At 47.9% G+C, this 17909-nt stretch overlaps 1 protein-coding gene and 1 long non-coding RNA gene across 3 annotated transcripts in view; one reads left to right on the top strand and one right to left on the bottom strand.

The window, feature by feature from the left end:
* The window catches only part of TEX2 (testis expressed 2), a 113839-nt gene that overhangs the window by 71074 nt on the left and 24856 nt on the right, over nt 1-17909 (top strand). For both annotated transcript variants that reach the window (XM_070773794.1, XM_019980840.2), the window contains exons 4-6: nt 272-611; nt 1880-2127; nt 13331-13477. In XM_070773794.1, coding sequence (XP_070629895.1) covers nt 272-611; nt 1880-2127; nt 13331-13477 — 735 coding nt within the window. The remainder of the gene's footprint in view (nt 1-271; nt 612-1879; nt 2128-13330; nt 13478-17909) is intronic.
* On the bottom strand, nt 4602-7423 carry LOC139177603 (uncharacterized). The gene is made up of 2 exons (XR_011562118.1): nt 6802-7423; nt 4602-4862 (listed from the first exon to the last, which is right to left on the bottom strand). It is a non-coding gene; the product is annotated as an uncharacterized lncRNA (long non-coding RNA).

Below are 17909 nucleotides of genomic sequence, written 5' to 3'. Positions count from 1 at the left end.
CATTTCTATAAATTTTAGTTTCAAAGGTTCACATGCCACAACTAAAGATCCCATGTGCTGTAACTAAGACCTGGCAGTCAAATAACTGATAAATAAATATTCTAAAAAATTACAGTTTCTCTAGTCGTGTTATGGACAGATGGTAACTCTTCTACGTTCATCATTGTAGTCAAAAGTGACGCTGACGTCTGCGCCTGTGCTCTCCACGGTAGTAGTGCTCATCATAGCCAGTTCTTAATTTAGCATGTAAATCATTTCCCTTTCTCCGTAGGTTTATCTGGTGCCTAAAAGTCTGGCTCGAAAAAGAATCTGGAATAAAAAGTACCCCATTTGTATTGAGCTTGGTCAACAAGATGACTTTATGTCTAAGGCCCAGACCGACAAAGAAACTTGTGAAGAGAAGCCACCAGCTGAGCGGGAGCTGGGAGGCGAGGACCCTAAGAAGCCACCCCACCCTCAGGAGGGAACTCGATCTGGCCATCGAGATCAGATACTCTATCTCTTTGGGAGAACTGGCCGAGAAAAAGAGGAGTGGTTTAGGAGATTTATTCTGGCATCTAAGCCGAAGTCAGAAACCAAGAAGCCATCTGGTGTCTCTGGAAGTAAAGCAGGTAATGACATGTATGCTAAGTGCTTATGTATTTTTAAAGGGCCTGTGAGCAGATTGAGAGAGCCCCAGGTAGGAAGGAAGCCCACCCTGAACTGATGACTGTCTGCCACCGAAGGTGTGTTCAGGGGTCATTTGCCTTCTAGGCTGCTCACTGCAGTACACTGAACCGAATCATTTAACCATCGATGGAAACATTTATAGTTTGTTTTTTTTTTTTGTCTTTGCTGGTTCCTTAAGGAGTATATTTATTTTTACATATTGAGGTTCCTCCAAGAGAAGCAGCAGCAGGAGAACCCTAGTTATAATAAGAAGGCTGGTGAAAAGGCAGCTCATGCTCTCAAGCTCCCGGCCTTCAGCATAGCCTCCATGCCCAAGACCACCATCCAAGTGCCAGAATCCTTGGGCTCCTGACTCGCTGCATTTGCCTCAATCACCAGGCCCCTGTGCTCATTTCCTGTCCCTCTGTCCCATGTACTTTGCTTGGAACATCACTGACTCTCTCACTGTCCTCCAGACAGTGCCTGGAGGACACTGGCTTTGCTTTCTGCACCATCTTTGCTTTTTGCCTATGCAGTTCCCTCTACCTGGCATGCTCTTCCCCACCTGGGCCGGGAAGATTGCCCACTATTTCTTCAAGGGGCAGTCCAGAGGTCACTGCCTGTGGAGGTCAGTGCTGGGGGAAGCGCCTCTCAGCTCTCTCGGGCAGAGGCACTCTCCCTATGCTTCCCAGTCGTGCTTCAGTTACAGTGCTTATTACAGAAAACTGTGCCCTTGCCTGAGTTCAAGGGCAGTTATTGTGTATGTCTTGATCTTTTTCTTAATGTGGAGTTGGCCCAGAGAAAGTGCTTGATTAAAAAAATGTGTTGAATGAATGAATGAATGAAAGATGGTGTATTTGTCCATCCACAGGCTTATGGCAGTTCCAATTAGCTTTCTGCCCCCTTTCCATGTGCCCCTGGGAGGTATGTCAGTCCTTCATTTGACCCTAAGAGGTTACCAGGAAGAAAGAAAGGTACCTACTAGATATTTATCATGGCTCCCATTACTCTGAATCATCTCGAAGAAAAATAAAAACTCTTCTAAAAAAATAATCTATCATTACAATGGAAGGTGTCTTTCAGGGTGAGAAATAGTCTTATATTTTTTAAACAGTGATTGATAGCATTTTAGCCGCTTTTCAGCTGAACCCAGTGGAGTACGCTTTGTGTTCCGTTTCCCTTGCTGTTACGCTCTTCCTCTGTGTTAACAGCCATCTCTTCTTTGCCTCAGGGGTTTTGCCCTCGCACAGCAGACACAGCAGCCCCTCGGGGCACCTGACCCACAGCCGCAGCAGCAGCAAAGGCAGCGTGGACGAGCTCGTGGCCCAGCCGAAGCAGAAGGAGCTAGTGGGTGGCGTGCGGCAAAAGATGCTTCTGGACTACAGCGTGTACATGGCCAGGTGTGTCCCCCAGGAAAACCGGAGCCCCCAGAGGAGCCCTGTGCAGAGCGCGGAGAGCAGCCCCACCGCAGGGAAAAAGGTAAAGCTGGCTGCCCTGGCCTGGCTGTTCTACGTGTAAACTCAGGTCTTCGTACTTTAGCCCTTTGAGCACCTCTTCTGTACCAGGCCCTGTTCCAGGCACTGGGGACACAGTGATGAACCAGACAGATGAGGGCCATGCTCTTAGGGAACTTGAACTCTAGTCTGGGAGACAGCAACAAACATCGGGTGCCGATAAGGATTACAATAAAGCCAAACAAGGGAGAATGGGAAGTAGCTAGAATGGCTACTTTAGATTGATGATCACAATGCTCTCAAGAGGAGGGCCCCTTTGAGGATGCGACACTTGGGCAGAGCCTTGGCCAGAGTGAGGAAGCGAGCCCTGTGATCTGTGTGGGGGCAGCGTTGCAGGTGTGGGAACCAGAAGGTTCAGAGGCCCCAAAGCAGGGATGTGGCTGCAATGTTCAGGGAACCGCCGTGAGGTTGGCGTGGGTGACAGTGAGCGAGGGACAAGGCAGGGCCTCCTCAGGTCAGCTCCTCATCAGTCAGATCATGGGAGGCCCTGGGAGGGTTTTGAGCTGGGCATAATGTTGATCTGATTTGAGTTTGAAAAAGATATGTGACTCTCATGGGGAAGGGGCAGAGGAGGAAGAGGGTGGATGGAAGGTGATGGTGGCAGCCGAGAGTGGGGCTGAGATTGAGGGGTCACAGCAGGGGTGAGACACAGCTGCCTTTGGGAGACTTTTGGAGGGAGCTGGCTAGGTTTGCGGGTGAATTCCATGCAGGATGGAGAGAACCAGAGCAGTCAGAGGTTACCCCTAGCGTTTGATCTGAGCAGCTGATCAATAGGAAAATTAACAAAACCATTAGCAACAGAGGTTTAATTCTTCAATAACCATTGTATTCTCAACTTCTCAGACTCCTCAGCTGTGTCCAGGGCTTTTGAAGGTTTACCATCAGCATTATTTGCACAGTATTAGTATAACAAGCTGGACATTGACTCGAGAGCATTTGTGATTAATATAAGCTGCCATCTGCCAAATTCTGCTAGATCCTTTAATAGAATTACTCTGATCCCTTGAACAGTCTTGCAAACCAGCTAGTACTCTCCATTTTGTAGGTGGAGAGACCCAACCTCACAGAAGTTAAGTAGGTTAATTTCACAGTTACTAAGTGATGGAGCACTCAAAACCTGATCTGAGATTCCGAGGCCCTTTGGCTGCCAGGACTGCCATCTTGGTGGGTCCTCTCAGACTGTGCTCGACCAGGTTCTGAGGCACAGCCTCCACCTGTGGAGCAGGACGAAGCCATGTTCAGCTGCTAAAGTGTTTGACCTCTGATCAGATGACTGTGTTTCTGTTAACCGGAAGCATCTGGGCCTTCCTCTTTGTGCCCTCAGCCTTTATTTCTTCTGTTGACCCTCTTCACTGTGGAAGAGACCCCAGAACCTTCCCCCAGCCTACTCTGTCAGGGCCAAAAAAGACCATATACCTTTGCTGGCCTCTGACCCACTGCCTGCACCTCTGACTTAATTTACCAGCTAGAGTGGGAAGTAGGCTTCCTGCTAAGCTAGGGTGGGATCATATATAACTGTTCTAGAAACGTCCTGTTTACCACTGACTCCCACTGCCCCACCCCGGTTCCCTTTCTCCCTGGGCAGTCAGCTGTCTTGACCCTCATCAGACTCAGGAGGATCAGGAGGAGAACTGTGTGATGTAAGAAAATGATCTACTAGGTAAATGCTTGCTTTTTAAAAAAGAGTTCTGTAATTTAACAGAGTTTTAGAGCATCGTTTCCTCAGTGTGTGTCCACATGTGCTCGTCTCGTGTCATCTCTGGCTTTTGTGGGAGGCCCTGCTGGCACAGCCCGCCCCCGGCCTAGTGCGGCTGTCGCTAACCTTTCTTCCAGGCACTTTAGCGCTACCCCTTTAGGCACCAGGATCTTTTTTCATCTTCTGCGCCTGATAAAAATCTCTAAAAACCACATGGCACTTCCTGGCCCCCTTAGGCAGAGCAGGCAGGGATGATTTCATCTTGCCTTGCTGATTTAAAGACTCAGTACAACACATGGAAATCCAGGCCTGTGGTCTGGCGAGGCCACCGAGTTCAGGCCTTTCACCCCGTCTGAGCCATCCCAGACCACAGGCTCTGCAGCGTTTTCTGTCAGTTGTCCGTTGGCTGGTGTTGACGTGTGTCCTTCTAATTGTCCTTCCCTGAGTGCTTATCCTCGTCTGCCACCCTTCCCCTTAATTTACTAATTCTAATCTGCCCGAGCTAGGAAACCACAGAGAACCAGAACTGTGTGAACAGAGAGAGCTGTCTTTGGAAGAGGGGCTTTTGAAGAAAGTGCAGGAGCATTGGTGCTGGGCTTCCACCTCTACTTGGCCGGCCTGAAGCACATGTGGCTACGTCCTGGCTCTCGGGTGGTCTGAGAGTAGAGATGGTTGTGAATAAGGTATAGGTGTGTGTGTTAGTTATCTATTGCCGTGTAACAAACAGCCCCAAATGGGGGAGCTTAAAACAATAGCAATGATTTATTTTGCTCACAAATTTATAATTTCACCAGGCCTAGCAGTAAAGCTTGCTTTCTGCTCCACGTAGTGTCAGGTGGGGAGGCTGGACCCGCGGCTGGAGGACCTGCTTCCAAGATGGCGCCCACACAGCTTGCGTGTGGATGCTGGGTGGTGGCTGGGAGTTCAGGCTGAGGGCCTTGGTTCTTCTCCTTGTGGCCTGGGCTTCCTTCATTGTGATGGCTGGGTTCTAAGCACAAGTGTCCCTAGAGAAAAAGACAGGTGGACACTGTACTGCCTGTTATGACAGTAAAAGTATGACTAATCTCGGAAGTAAAGTAATGTCACCTCCTTCCTGTGCTATTAGTCAAAGTAGTCAAAGAGCCCAGAGGGGCATCGATTCTACCTTTTGCTGAGGGAGCAGCAAATTCTTAGGAGAGCATTGCACCATTTTGGGGACATAAGATCTGCTACAGTATTTATTCCTGTACTCCTTTTGTTACTTTTCAGGCTTTTCTGTTCAGTGGAGATAGTTCTTTACTAGTTTTATTTCTCTTTAATTTTGCCATTTGAGCAAATCAGGACCTTCCCCCAACCCCATCTTTGATTTTCCTTTCTGTTCTTTGCCTGTGAAGTGTTAACATGGTTCCCAAAACCAAAGCTGTACAAAGCCATACTCAGAAAAGTGCCATCTCCCCCACCCTATTCATGCATGCCATCCTCCCCACCCCCACCCTCACCCCAATAGTGAACCAGTCTCCTTAGTCTCTGGCTCATCCTCTCTGGATTCATTTCCCCTCCTTTCTTACACAGAGGGTATCCACACTAAGGATACTCTTGCGCATGCTTTTCTCACTTACCAGTACACTCTGGAAATCACTCCACATCAGTTCTTAGGTATCTTCCCTTCCTCTTGTTTTTTTCTTAAAACAGCCATGAAGACTGACTTCATTGTGTTAATGTTCTGTAGTATATTGAGTCTCTTATAGGCTTATCGATGGTTTATAATATTTTGCAGTTACAAACAACACTGCAGTGAACAACTTTGTGGCTGTGTATTTTTGTCTTATTGGGGATATAGCTTCACGGGGAGATCTTAGCAGAATGTCAAAATGGAAACTCACATGTAGTTTTGTTACATATTGCCAAATTCCCCTCCATAAGGGTTGCACCAGTGTTCATTCCCCCTGGTCACAAGAATGCCTGTTTCCTCACAGTTTGATCAAGGGTGGACCTTTCGGATGTGGTCGTTTGTGCACATCCTTCCTGCCCGAGATGGCCAGGGTATTTCTTTGGTTCATGTTGCCTCTGCTGTCACGAGTCCAGGAAGGATTGAAGGGCCTCAGAGACTCAAGGGGACCTTGGACATCTCTTCAGGTTACACTGTCACTTTGTCAGTGTGGGCCACCACCCCCACGCTTACCCCAGGTCACATGTCCTTCCCCTTCTGTTCAGGGAGCTTGGGACACAGCTCCAACCTTTGCCCCGCCCCTTCCTCTGACAGGCCGTGTTCAAAGCTTTCCTCACCTGGAGGAGTCCAGGTCTAACGGCAGTGTCCACACACTTGGCCTCCTTTCTCACATGTTGCCCAGGGCTGAGCTGGGTCAGGAGGTGAGTGAGGCTGCAGGTGCTCAGGAGCCAAACCCATATTAACAACACCCAGTGATAATTAGTAAATATAGGCTGCTGCTGCTGCTGCTGCTAAGTCGCTGCCGCCATGTCCGACTCTGTGCGACCCCATAGACAGCAGCCCACCAGGCTCCCCCTAGACTTGGATTAAACAGTACTAAGCACTTTTGTTCGTTATTCTCACTCAATAATTAAAAGCAAGTTTGGGGGTTTCTGAAGGCACTTTGGAGCTCAAAACTTGAATTACAAAATACCACTGTTTTTGGAGGAAGGGCCTGATTCTCCAGATGGTTAGCAGTTAGCTGTCAGTCGCTGAGCCCTCACTTGCCCTCGTGATTCTGTGTTATCTCGTGAGCACAGGCTGTACCAGCCTCTGAAGTCTCCAAAGCCCTGTGATCTTGGCGCCATTTTCTCTCTTCTCAGGCAACTTACCCTCTAGAACAGTGAGACCACGAGGCTGGCTGAGGAGACCCAGAGCTTGACCATCTTGTTGAGGTGGTCGCCTTGGTTTGAGAAGATCTAAATTAAGAAAATGAGGAAGCTCTTAAGAAATGTCTAAAGGTGGGATAGTATTACCTGGAGTGGGCACCTCAGGAAGGGAGACCCCACTGGCAGCCTGTGGATTTGCTGAGGGGTGCGAGGCCAGGGATGCCGCTGGCTCTGTGGGCCCCAGAGCGGCCTGCCTGGGGAGGGGACGTCGGTGAGGCCGTGCTCTGGGAGTCCTCTAAGCGGGAGGCTCTGGTGTTCAGATCTCATCACACGCTGCCACGCTGCTTTTCTCTGGAAGGTGTTGTAGTCTGCCCCAGGACTGGAGAGTCCTGTCTTCATTATTATTAGTTCCACTATCTTGTTACCTAGAAACTGGATCATAAGGGACTACCTCCTGTTTGGTGTTATCAGGAGATAACTCTACAAAGCAAATAGGAATCAAACAGAAACCAGGAAATCTTAACAGGCAGAGTGGCTTCCCAAGGCTTCCTCTTTCCCTCCTCAGAATCTGCTTTTTAAACTTTTAAAAGTGGAATTGCAAAGTGCTTATCATACAATAAGTAAAAAATATAAAGCCATATATGCAATTTAAAAATAAACTTTAGAAAGCCTCCAGATAAGAGTGTCATGAAAATCCAGTGGGGGAAAGTGTAGTCTTTTCAGCAAATAGTGCTAAAGCAACTGGACATCCACATGCCAAAGAATGAGATCAGGCTCCTCCCTCACACTGTATACAAAGGTTAACTCAAAATGGATCCTAGAAGAACAGAAACTGTGAAACTCTTAAAAGAAAACATAGGAGTAAATCTCTGATTTGGAGGTAGATAAAAACTTCTTAGATAAGATACCAAAAGTATGCACAACCAGAGGGAAAAAAAGATAAATTGGACTTCATCAAAATTAAAACATTTATGCTGCAAACATACCATCAAGAAAGGGAAAAAACAACCCAGAGTTCGCAAATCATATGTCTAAGAGCCTTGTACCTAGACTATATAACGCAGGGGTCCGAAGCCTCCAGGATCTAATGCCTGATGATCTGAGGCTGAGTTGATGTAGTGATAATAGAAACAAAGTGCGAAGTAAATGTAATGCATTTGAACCATTCTGAAACCATCCCCCCCACCAGCCTGGTCCGTGGAAGAATGGTCTTCTATGAAACCAGTCCCTGGTGCCAAAAAGATTGGGGATCACTGATATAAAGGACTCTTACAACTCAATTACAAAAACCTAATTAAGAAATAGACAGAGGGTCTGGACAGATATTTCTCCAAAGAAGATATACAAATGACCAATAAGCATACAAAAGATATTCAGTCATTAGTCATCAGAGAAATGCAAATCAAAACCATAATGCAATGCTACTTCTAAACCACTAGGATGGCTAGAATGAAAAAGATAGTAGCAGTTAGTGAGAATGTGGAGAAACTGGATCCCTCGTACAGTGGGATTGTAAAATGACACAGCTGCTGCAGAAAGCAGTTTAATGGTTCTTCAGAATGTCTTCTATAGAGAATACATCATGTGAAATGCCGGGCTGGTTGAAGCACAAGCTGGAATCAAGATTGCCGGCGGAAATATCAATAACCTCAGATATGTAGATGACACCACCCTTATGGCAGAAAGTGAAGAGGAGCTTAAAGAGCCTCTTGATGAAGGTGAAAGAGGAGAGTGAAAAGTTGGCTTAAAATTCAACATTCAAAAAACTAAGATCATGGCATATGGTCCCATCATTTCATGGCAAATAGATGGAGAAACAATGGAAACAGTGACAGACGTTATTTTCTTGGGCTCCAAAATCACTGCAGATGGTGACTGCAGCCACAAAATTAAAAGACACTTGCTCCTTGGAAGAAAAGCGATGACAAACCTAAACAGAATTTTTAAAAACAGAGACATTACATTGCTGACATTATGTAAAGGTCCGTATAGTCAAAGCTATGATTTTTCCAGTAGTCATGTATGTATGTGAGAGTTTTACCATAACAAAGGCTGAGTGGCAGAGAATTGATGCTTTTGAACTATGGTGTTGGAGAAGACTCTTGAGAGTCCCTTGGACTGCAAGGAGATCAAACCAGTCAATCCTAAAGGAAATCAGTCTTGACTGTTCATTGGAAGGACTGATGCTGAAGCTGAAGCTCCAACACTTCAGCCACCTGATGCGAAGAGCTGACTCATTCGAAGGGACCCTGATACTGGGCAAGACTGAAGGCAGGAGAAGGGACAAGAGAGGACGAGATGGTTGGATGGCATCACCGACTCAATGGATATGAGTTTGAGCAAGCTCTGGGAGATGGTTGAAGGACAGGGAAGTCTGACATGCCACAGTCCCTGGGGTTGCAAAGACTGAGTGACTGAACAACAACAGGATGTTAAATAAACTTAAAAGTTAGTGGGGTCCAGCGGTTCCACTCCTATGTATATATCTAAGAGAAATGAAACTGTGTCCACACAAAAACTTGTGAACAACTATTCATAGCAGTGTTATTCACAGTAGCAAGAAGTGGAAAACCACTGAAGTATCCATCAATTGAAGAATGAATAAGTGTGATGTATGCACACAATAGAATATTATTCCACAATATGAAGAGATGATGGATGTACTGATACGTGCTACATCATGGGTGATCTTGAAAACATTATGCTTAGTCCAAGAAGTAGTCACAAAAGAACACATGTTGTATGATTCCATTTTTATGAAATGTCCAGAATAGGCACATTCCCTGCCATGGATTAGTGGTTGGTTGCCCCAGGCTGGTGGGGATGGAGTTGGGAGGAATGGGGAGTGACTGCTCGTGGATACAGGGTTTCTTTGGGGGTAATGAAGATATCCTAAAATTGACTGTGCTCATGGCTTCACCACTCTGACTATATCAAATACCACTGATTATGTTCTTTAAATGGGTGAACTGTATGGTATGTGGATTGTGCTGTGTCCTAAGTCAATTCAGTCATGTCTGACTCTTTGCAACCCCATGGACTATAGCCCGCCAGGCTCCTCTGTCCATAGGATTCTCCAGGCAAAAATACTGGAAGGGGTTGTCATACCCTTCTCCAGGGGATCTTCCCAACCCAGGGATTGAACCTGAGTCTCTTGAGTCTCCTGCATTGGCAGGTGAGTTCTTTACCAGTAGTGCCTCCTGGATTATATCTCCATACATCTGTTTTTATAAAAGGATACAAAACCATGTTAGTTATATCTGTTTTTTTTAAGCAACGTATTCTTAAAAGTATATATACATTGAATACAGAACGAAAGAAGATACAGTTAAAATGTTTTAAATAATTAAATCTGGATAGTGGGATTATGGGTGTTTTCTATGGTACTTATGCTTGGTTTTGTAACTGGGGAAACAGCCCCCGTGGGAGGGTCTCCACTGTGCCTTCTCCTGGACCATGCAGCCCTTCGTGAAACCCTCATGACGCCAGATTGTGTGCGACCAAACCTTAGCAGCAAAGCCACTGAGCTCTTTTTGTCCCTAAAAAGCTAGGTTCATCTGGCTATTTATAATAGGAGACAAGTAAACCACACAAAGTAAATCTGTACTATTTTCTTTCTAAGGGTTAGTTTTTAATAAAATACCTCCCGAGAGCTAATCAGACAGTTCTAATGGCCTTGCTTCAGCTCCCGGCCATTGAGCTCTCCAAACTTTATTTTGGGAGCCATTTTTAGAAACATACCCTTTCTAAATATACATCTTTAGTTGAAATAGTGACATGAATATGCTTCTCACATTCCTCCCTGCAGCCAAATAGCAGCCTGAGGAAATATATGCACATTTATTGGTTAAGGTCTTACATGTTGATGACTTTCATTGAAAATGCATTCTTTCTAGCAGCCTGTTGAACCCAGATTTTGTTCATAAAGCTGCTCTGATGCATTGTCAGTATTCTGCTGCTCCTGGATTTTTCTTTGTTCCCCTCAAGTCTGTGGAGAGACCCTGAGTTAGAAAAAGGAACAGTTGAAAAGAAAAAACACAACCTGCTTGTCAGTAATTTCGGAAATTTGTTTCCACATCATATGCCTTTGGCTTGGACAAAAATTGTGAAATAGGCTTTGTTTCTTGCTATTTTTGTTAAACCCCGTTTCCTGTGAATAACTCGTGTGTAAGAGGTTAGTAAAGGGCCAGCCCTCCCACAGGAGAAGGGAAAGAGTGCCCTCTTCTCTGTACAGCCTACAGATCTGAGCGTGACATGCGCTGTCCTGCGTGGGCAGTGTCTTGGCTCTTCTTGGCTCCCTGGGGGAGGAGGGCATTGTCTTTGGGTGAGTGCTCACTCAGAAGTCTGCTTGGATAATCTGATGTGACTCAGAGACAGTGAGTAACCTCGGAAAAGCTAGACTGGATCCCCCTCGGGTGGGGCGCAGACGTTCAGGCAGAGAAAAAAAGCGATTCCAAAGCTACGTACAACTTGAGACATGACAGTGCTTGCTGGGCACAGACTCCCACTCTTCCATCCAGGACCTGGTGGCCGAGGTGCCCTGGTTGCTCTCGGAAGCCTGTACAGCGTGGGAAGGGCACAGCTGCTCACACGAGGCGGCTGGAGCTGTGTCTTCTGAAATGCAGGGACCCACATGTATTTATTTTTTAAACCAGAGTTTAATTTTTTTTTTTTTAACGGAACTCACCAACATTCATAAGGGAGAACTTTGAAAATGTCCCAATTTGAAGGACTCCTTGAACATAGAATATCCCTGCTTATATGCAGTAACGTTACATTGAGAAATGCAAGTGAACACCAGGTCCCCAAAGCGAGAGACGGCACACGCTCTGATAGGAATAGAGGACAGGTGGGAGCTGGGTGGTCTGCCAGGCTCCACACACGCTCAGTGACCGGTTCAACTGGGTCAGACCCTAAGGGCTCTGGACTTCAGAAGAGTCACACGTAGACACCTGCCAGAGACCTTTAGAACACTCGCACGCCACCACATCTCTTAAGTGTCAAATCCATGAACCCCAGGCCACGCACGCGTGTACTCTGCCACCAGCCTAGGACACAGCTGTGTGGGGCTGCCCAGGACAGACGTGACTGGCAGGAGCCTGCATGCGTGGAGCACAGAGGCGTCTCTGTGTAGTGGCTGCAGGCAGCCGTGAGGACAGTCCAAATGCATTTGTTTCAGCCGTAGAGGGAAGAGGAGGGTGACAGCCCGCAGAGCCTGCATTTCTAGTCCTTTTGGCCTTTGCTTTCCAAGGCTAATTGATTCTGTGCAGCTGTCATCTCATTAGAGCCCTCGGCACAGGACACGGCTGTCACACGAGGGGCCAGTCACTCCCTCTTCCTCCCACAGGACAGAGCACTGGAGGACAGGGCGGCGGGGTGGGGGGCGGTGGGGCTGTGAGTCAGGCTGCGCTGATGAATTAGGGGCCTCAGGCAGGGCACTGATCGGTGCTGAGTCTGTTCTCCCTAGAATAGAAGTAAAAGTTCTGCCTTTCTGGGGTATTGTGAGATGCCAGTGAGGGAGCCTGAGGAGTCTTACCCTAGGGCCGGGTGTAGGGTCAGTGGATGCCACCAAGCATCACTACCACTGTGACAGGGGCCGTGAGTGTCGTGGCCACTTCTCCCTCTGCTTGTCCCCACCCTGGCCCTCTCCCACCAAGAGTCCAGAGCTCAATACTCAGCCTTGGAAATCAGAGGCTAACAGGGTTTGCTCTTTCCCCACCTCCCATGTTGGGCTTCCCTGGTGGTTCAATCAGTAAAGAATCCACCTGCAATGCAGGAGACCTGGATTCAGTCCCTCGGTCAGGAAGATCCCCTGGAGAAGGGAATAGCAACACACTCCAGTTATTCTTACCTGAAAAATTCCATGGACAGAGGAACCTGGAGGGTTACAGACTATGGGGCCGCAAGAGTTGGACACAACTTAGTGACTAAACCACCACCACCACCTCGCACGTTGGCCATGACAGGCGTTTCAGATGGATTGTATCCAGTAGAGGGTAGACCTGGGCTGAGATGGATGAGGACAGCTGTAGAAGTTTCATAGAATTCCTCTCTCTAATCCAGGGCTGTGGGTCTCAACCTCACCTGCTCATTGCATCCATGAGAGAGCTTCTAAAAAATCCTCTTAGCCACTTATATTAGCATCTCCGGATATAGGACCCAGACACCAGTATTTCTAAGCAACCCATGCCCTTCGCCCAAGAGAATTGTGACCTCATAGGAGTCAGGCTAAATGTGAGAGTCCTGGGGCTGCCTGGGGAGACCAGCTTGACAATTAGACGTCCTGGGAATCTTAACTGGAAGAAAGATAGGCAAGCATTTGATCAGATGTGTCACTGAGTCAGAATGTTGGTACCAAGCTGATTTGGGGGCAGGGGAGGGGGGTGCAGTAGGGTGATATGGCTGAGATAATTGTATGAATGTTAGCTGGTTCACAGGAAGGCTGGTAGCAAAAGAAAATAGACAAAGAGGAGTTTTCATCGGTGATGGTGGATTTTGTTTCTCTTTTTCTTGTTCACTGACATAATGTGGGACTTTTAATTTATAGGGAAGAAATACGACTCATGTGGTTCCCCCATCTCAAGAGGGAGGAACCTTCAGTGACTTTTTAAAAATAAGCACCTGTCTTGTTCTCCAGTTGCTTTCTAGCTAATTTTGGGCCCTTTCCTTTTGCCAGTTGCCAGAGGTGCCACCCTCCGAGGAGGAGGAACAGGAAGCCTGGGTGAATGCCTTGCTTGGAAGAATGTTTTGGGACTTCTTAGGAGAGAAGTACTGGTCTGATCTGGTGTCTAAGAAAATCCAAATGAAACTCAGCAAAATAAAGGTATGGTTTTCCACACAAGAGCCTTCCAATTCATCACATCTTAATTTCTGGAAATTTTATACATTATGTCCTAACTGAAAAATAATGGAGTCGAAAACATAGAACAAATGGAGAGTAGTGAGTTCTTAGCAAATAACACATCTGGGCTGTGACCTTGACCATCTGACTAACTGCATCTGGGGATTTAGTGACTGTTGCTGTTTACTTTTTTTCTTCCATGGCCCTCATTGTTATCCACGTTAGGATTATCACGTCCAGGATTCGATATGGGACCACGTGAGCTTTTGTAGCTGTTTTGCTGTGTAGACTTCTGTTATCTTTAAGTTAGTAATGAACTTGAGGTGTATGGCGGGAGAGCTCACCCAGTCATGCAGTCTTGGCCACACAGCGTGTTCTGTGAGGAAAATGCCAGACCATATAACGCCTCTTTCCTCTCAAAGCTGGGAAGGCCTCCGTTGCACTCTCAGTGTGTCTGCATTTGACCTTTACTTCTGGCCAGATGGTGTTTTTATTTTGGGCTCTCTGCTGAAGAAACAGTCCTGGTGCTGGTGTAGGCCCGCCTGGAACAGAGGCTAAACTTGCATAAGTGTTCCTCACGGTTGCCATGTAGTGACTCATTTAGTACCACCTTTGCCAACCAAGAGACCTGAGTTAGGTGACTTAGACTTAAGGTTTTGATCCAGTGAACACCCCGCCAAGGAAGAGTTGCTTTGGTCACCAGATCCTCACAGAGAGCTTGCTCAGTCAGGAGCTGAGGTCAGTGGATCTTTTGGGTCATAGCCACCTTGGAGAAGCAGAAACATATGGATCTTTTCCCTAGAAAAATGCACCATGACACAGAATCCTGCCCATGATCTCAGAGAGTTCAGGGACTCCATGTTAGGAGACAGTGAAGGAAGGTAAAACGGCATTAGGGGAAACTGTGGACGTGGAGGAGCTTTGGTTTGGTTCCTTTAGATCATGAACAGCGCCCTTCCTGACCCAGGCAGGCTCTCCCTGCCACTCTGGTCACTGTCGTCCCTTCCCCAGGCCCTGAGGAGAAGGAAGAGGCACCACCTCAGTACAAGGAGCGGGTTTCAAGGCAGAGCTCAGGGCAGGGGTGTGGGAGGGCTCTGTGGACAAGGGTCAGCCTGTTTGTGTTCTCTGGGAGAGCTGAGGGTTGCCTGCTCTGCTGGCCAGGTCCCTGGGGAAGCAGTTTGGAGTAGACAGGCCAGCAGCCACCCTGGAGCTTACTCAGCCTCCTCTGCTTTCTGGGAAACCATGGAGGGCTTGAGTTCTGGGTGGAGGTGCAGGGCAGGGCTGGTACCACTCTTCTCCCAGAGACTGTTGTGGGTGCTTCCCTGAGCAGGAGGGCCACAGGTCATGATGATGAGGGACACCGCTCTCGCCTTACAGACGTTCCAGAACAGACTGGCACAGGGCATCAGAGTGCTGTGTGCTGGGAGTCCACCCCAGGTGGAGAACCGTGGTGTCCCTTAAGCCAGAAGAGGTTGAGAAAAGTCTCTCATTTTCATCTTCTCCCTTTGCTGGCTGGCCATGTGGGCTATTTTGCAGGACATGAACTTAAACCTCCTCCTGTTTTCTGAGGTCAGAGTGCTGGGAGGTTAGGGAGGAAAAAGTGGCCCTGATCCAGCAGCACCAGCAGTTCAGAGGCAGGGGCTGTCCTCCCCGCACTGCCAGCCTCAGCACCTCCTACCCCCCCACCCCCACCTGAAGGCAGCAGGGTGTCACCCCACTTCTGAACCTGCCACCACCCCTGCCAAGAGAACTCCTACTGTCAGCAAATAGCCAAGTCTCCCTAGGCAGGGCCGTTCCGTAAACCCAGTGCTGAGTGTTAGTGAATGACCAGTCAGGAGCCAGAATGGCTGGAGGGTCCCCAGCTGCCCCCAGGACAGAGATCTCCCCATCTCCTGGTCTCCTCGAGGGCCTGGCACATGGACAGCTCTTGGCTGGCTGCAGTCTCAGGTTGTCACCTTCCCCCTCGATTATGACTCACGTCATGAAAGAGCAGCCCTGTGTGTGTAGCTGGTGCCCAGTGATGGGTTTAAAACAAGCTGAGTTTCTGTCCCGGCAGCAGGTACACCCTGGGCTTGGCTGGCTGCTCCGGCACCACCTTCGAGCCCTCGGTAATTATGGCCTCTGTGCCGAGGTCCGCAGATGCTGCTCAGGTATTGCAATGGTTTCCAACTCACCCCCCAGCAACCTGGAGAGCGCCCGGTCCCCAGCTGGGTTTATGCGAAGGGTAAAGAGCACACAGTGGGTTCCCTTGGGTGGGAAGAAGAGAGTCTCTGTTGGGGGAGTGACCTTTCCTTGCCCCCCTCCACCCCCTGCAGTGCAGGAAGGAAGCTGCTCTTGGGCCTGGTCCTGAGAGTTTGGATTCAGATCATAGGTCTGAGCAAGGCAGGGGTGGGGAGTTGGTTAGAAATGTTGTAGAATCTTGGAGTTGGGCACTCAGGTGAGTAGGTAGAGATGCCCGGCTGATCTCCATCCCCCTCCTGCTTACTGGTAATTGGCACCCACCACCACACCAAGCCTTTCTCAGTTTCCTTCAGTTCCCGCTTTCATTTCAGGCCCTTCCTCTGCCCTCTGGGGACTCCAGGGAACCCGGATGGAGGTGGATGGGAGTCTGGACGGGGCACAGGGAGGGACACTGTGTTCTCTGTCTGCAATTCACTCCCTGTCTCAGTGTCGACTCCTGTTCCCATAGAAACCTGACCTGCTCCAGAAACACTGGGTGTTAGGGTGACAATAATAGACACAAAGGACTGGGGCAGCGGTGCCAGATTTTGGCTACATTCTTGGCTAAGTAGCATTTCTGTAGGCTGATTGGGAGGCCAAGAACCATGTAACATTGATGCTTTGGAAAAACGGTTTTCCAAATAAAGCAACCACCAATTCAGAACACACATTTGAATACTGTCTCTAGTCACGTTTTGTCCATCTCAGACATCATAACACCTATTTAACCCCTCCATCCCCACAAAAAATCAGAGATGACATTCTGTGACTGGCGAATCCTGAAAACGTCTTGAGTTTCTCTGCAGAGAGACAGCTAAAGAGGTCCAGCCCAAATAGGCACGAAATTCATGCTTGGCTCAGTGCTTCTCATTTTATGGGAAATGTTCAGCATATGTTCAATTTTTTTTTTAACTCTTAATTATATTCTAAATTTTACAAAATTATTCTAATGTTTAACTGGAGCAGTACTTATAAGACTAAGAACATTCTGGGGAAAAGAAAAGAGAGGGACTTGCCAGATTTAAATGTGTATTTTAAAGCTACAGTGATAAAAGCACTTTGATACTGGTAGGAAACAGTGCTCAATACAGACTCCAGTGAGGTGGGAATCTCACATTGAAAGGTGGCTTTGCAGGTCAGTAGGGAAAGGTTTAGAAACAGGTTAAGACGTCTGAGTAGTCATTGGGGACAAAATTAAGGTAGATTCCTAATTTGTGTCTTACACTAAAATTAGGAATGGACTGCCTAAACGGTATTGTTTAAAATATACATACACATGTATAAATCCAGGTGGAGGAAGCATATAATCAATTTTTGTGCTCCTGAGGTGAAGTAGGAATTTCTAAGCATGATACCAGCACTCTTAATGTTGGTTCATGTAGAGCACATTCTTACTGACAGCTGTGTTCGTCAGGGTCCCAGTGGGAAACACATGACACATTCAGATGGAACAAGCCGCGGGGGAGAGTTTAATAAAGGGAGGATTTAGGAAGGTATGGACTGATGCAGAGAAACCAAAAGTCCTGGTGCAGTACCCCAGGGCTGGCAGGGAGCGGTTACCCAAACTCAGGCAGGGTGGCTGTGCGAAGGTGCTGCCTGTCTGGCAGGAGCTGTGGCCTCGAGCAAAGGGAGGGGACAGTGCGGGACAGTACTTCTCTCCCGGTGCCGCCGAGCCCCCTGCCCACTCTGTCCCACTGGCCAAGCTCAGCCAGAAGTCAGAGGGCAAGAGAGGTCACCCGTGTGGTTCCCGCAGACCGGCCTCCCGGGCTGTAGAGAGGAACTCAAATCCATGGGGGCAAAGGGAAAAAGTCTAGCACAGGGGTCAAAGGACGTAATTTTTTTTTTTTTTTTGAAGAATTTTAATATATGTTGTGAGTTGGCCTACAGGAAATGTTCTAGTGACTTCCTGTCTTCCCCACTAGTCCTTTCAGAGGTCCGTTTTCCCAGACCTGAGTCAACCCTGGGCATTAATAACCTGACCAGCATGACTGATTGCTTCTCCACAGTGTGGCCTCTGGCAACTCAGCACCCTCAGAGAAGTCTTCGCTGGTCTTATCTAAAACTCCCCAGCCTCCCTCCTCCCCATCACCCACCTTGCTTTCTCTGTAGCCCAATCAGTCTCTGAAGTTAGGCTGTCTACTTTTCTGTCTCTGCCCCTTCAACCTAAACCCCATAAGAGCAAGGGCCTTGCCTG

Source organism: Bos indicus, chromosome 19 (assembly GCF_029378745.1).
Source record: "Bos indicus isolate NIAB-ARS_2022 breed Sahiwal x Tharparkar chromosome 19, NIAB-ARS_B.indTharparkar_mat_pri_1.0, whole genome shotgun sequence".
In the NCBI taxonomy this organism is placed as follows: domain Eukaryota; kingdom Metazoa; phylum Chordata; class Mammalia; order Artiodactyla; family Bovidae; genus Bos; species Bos indicus.
Note: the sequence above shows the minus strand (reverse complement) of the source record. Positions and strands in the feature narration are given on the sequence as shown.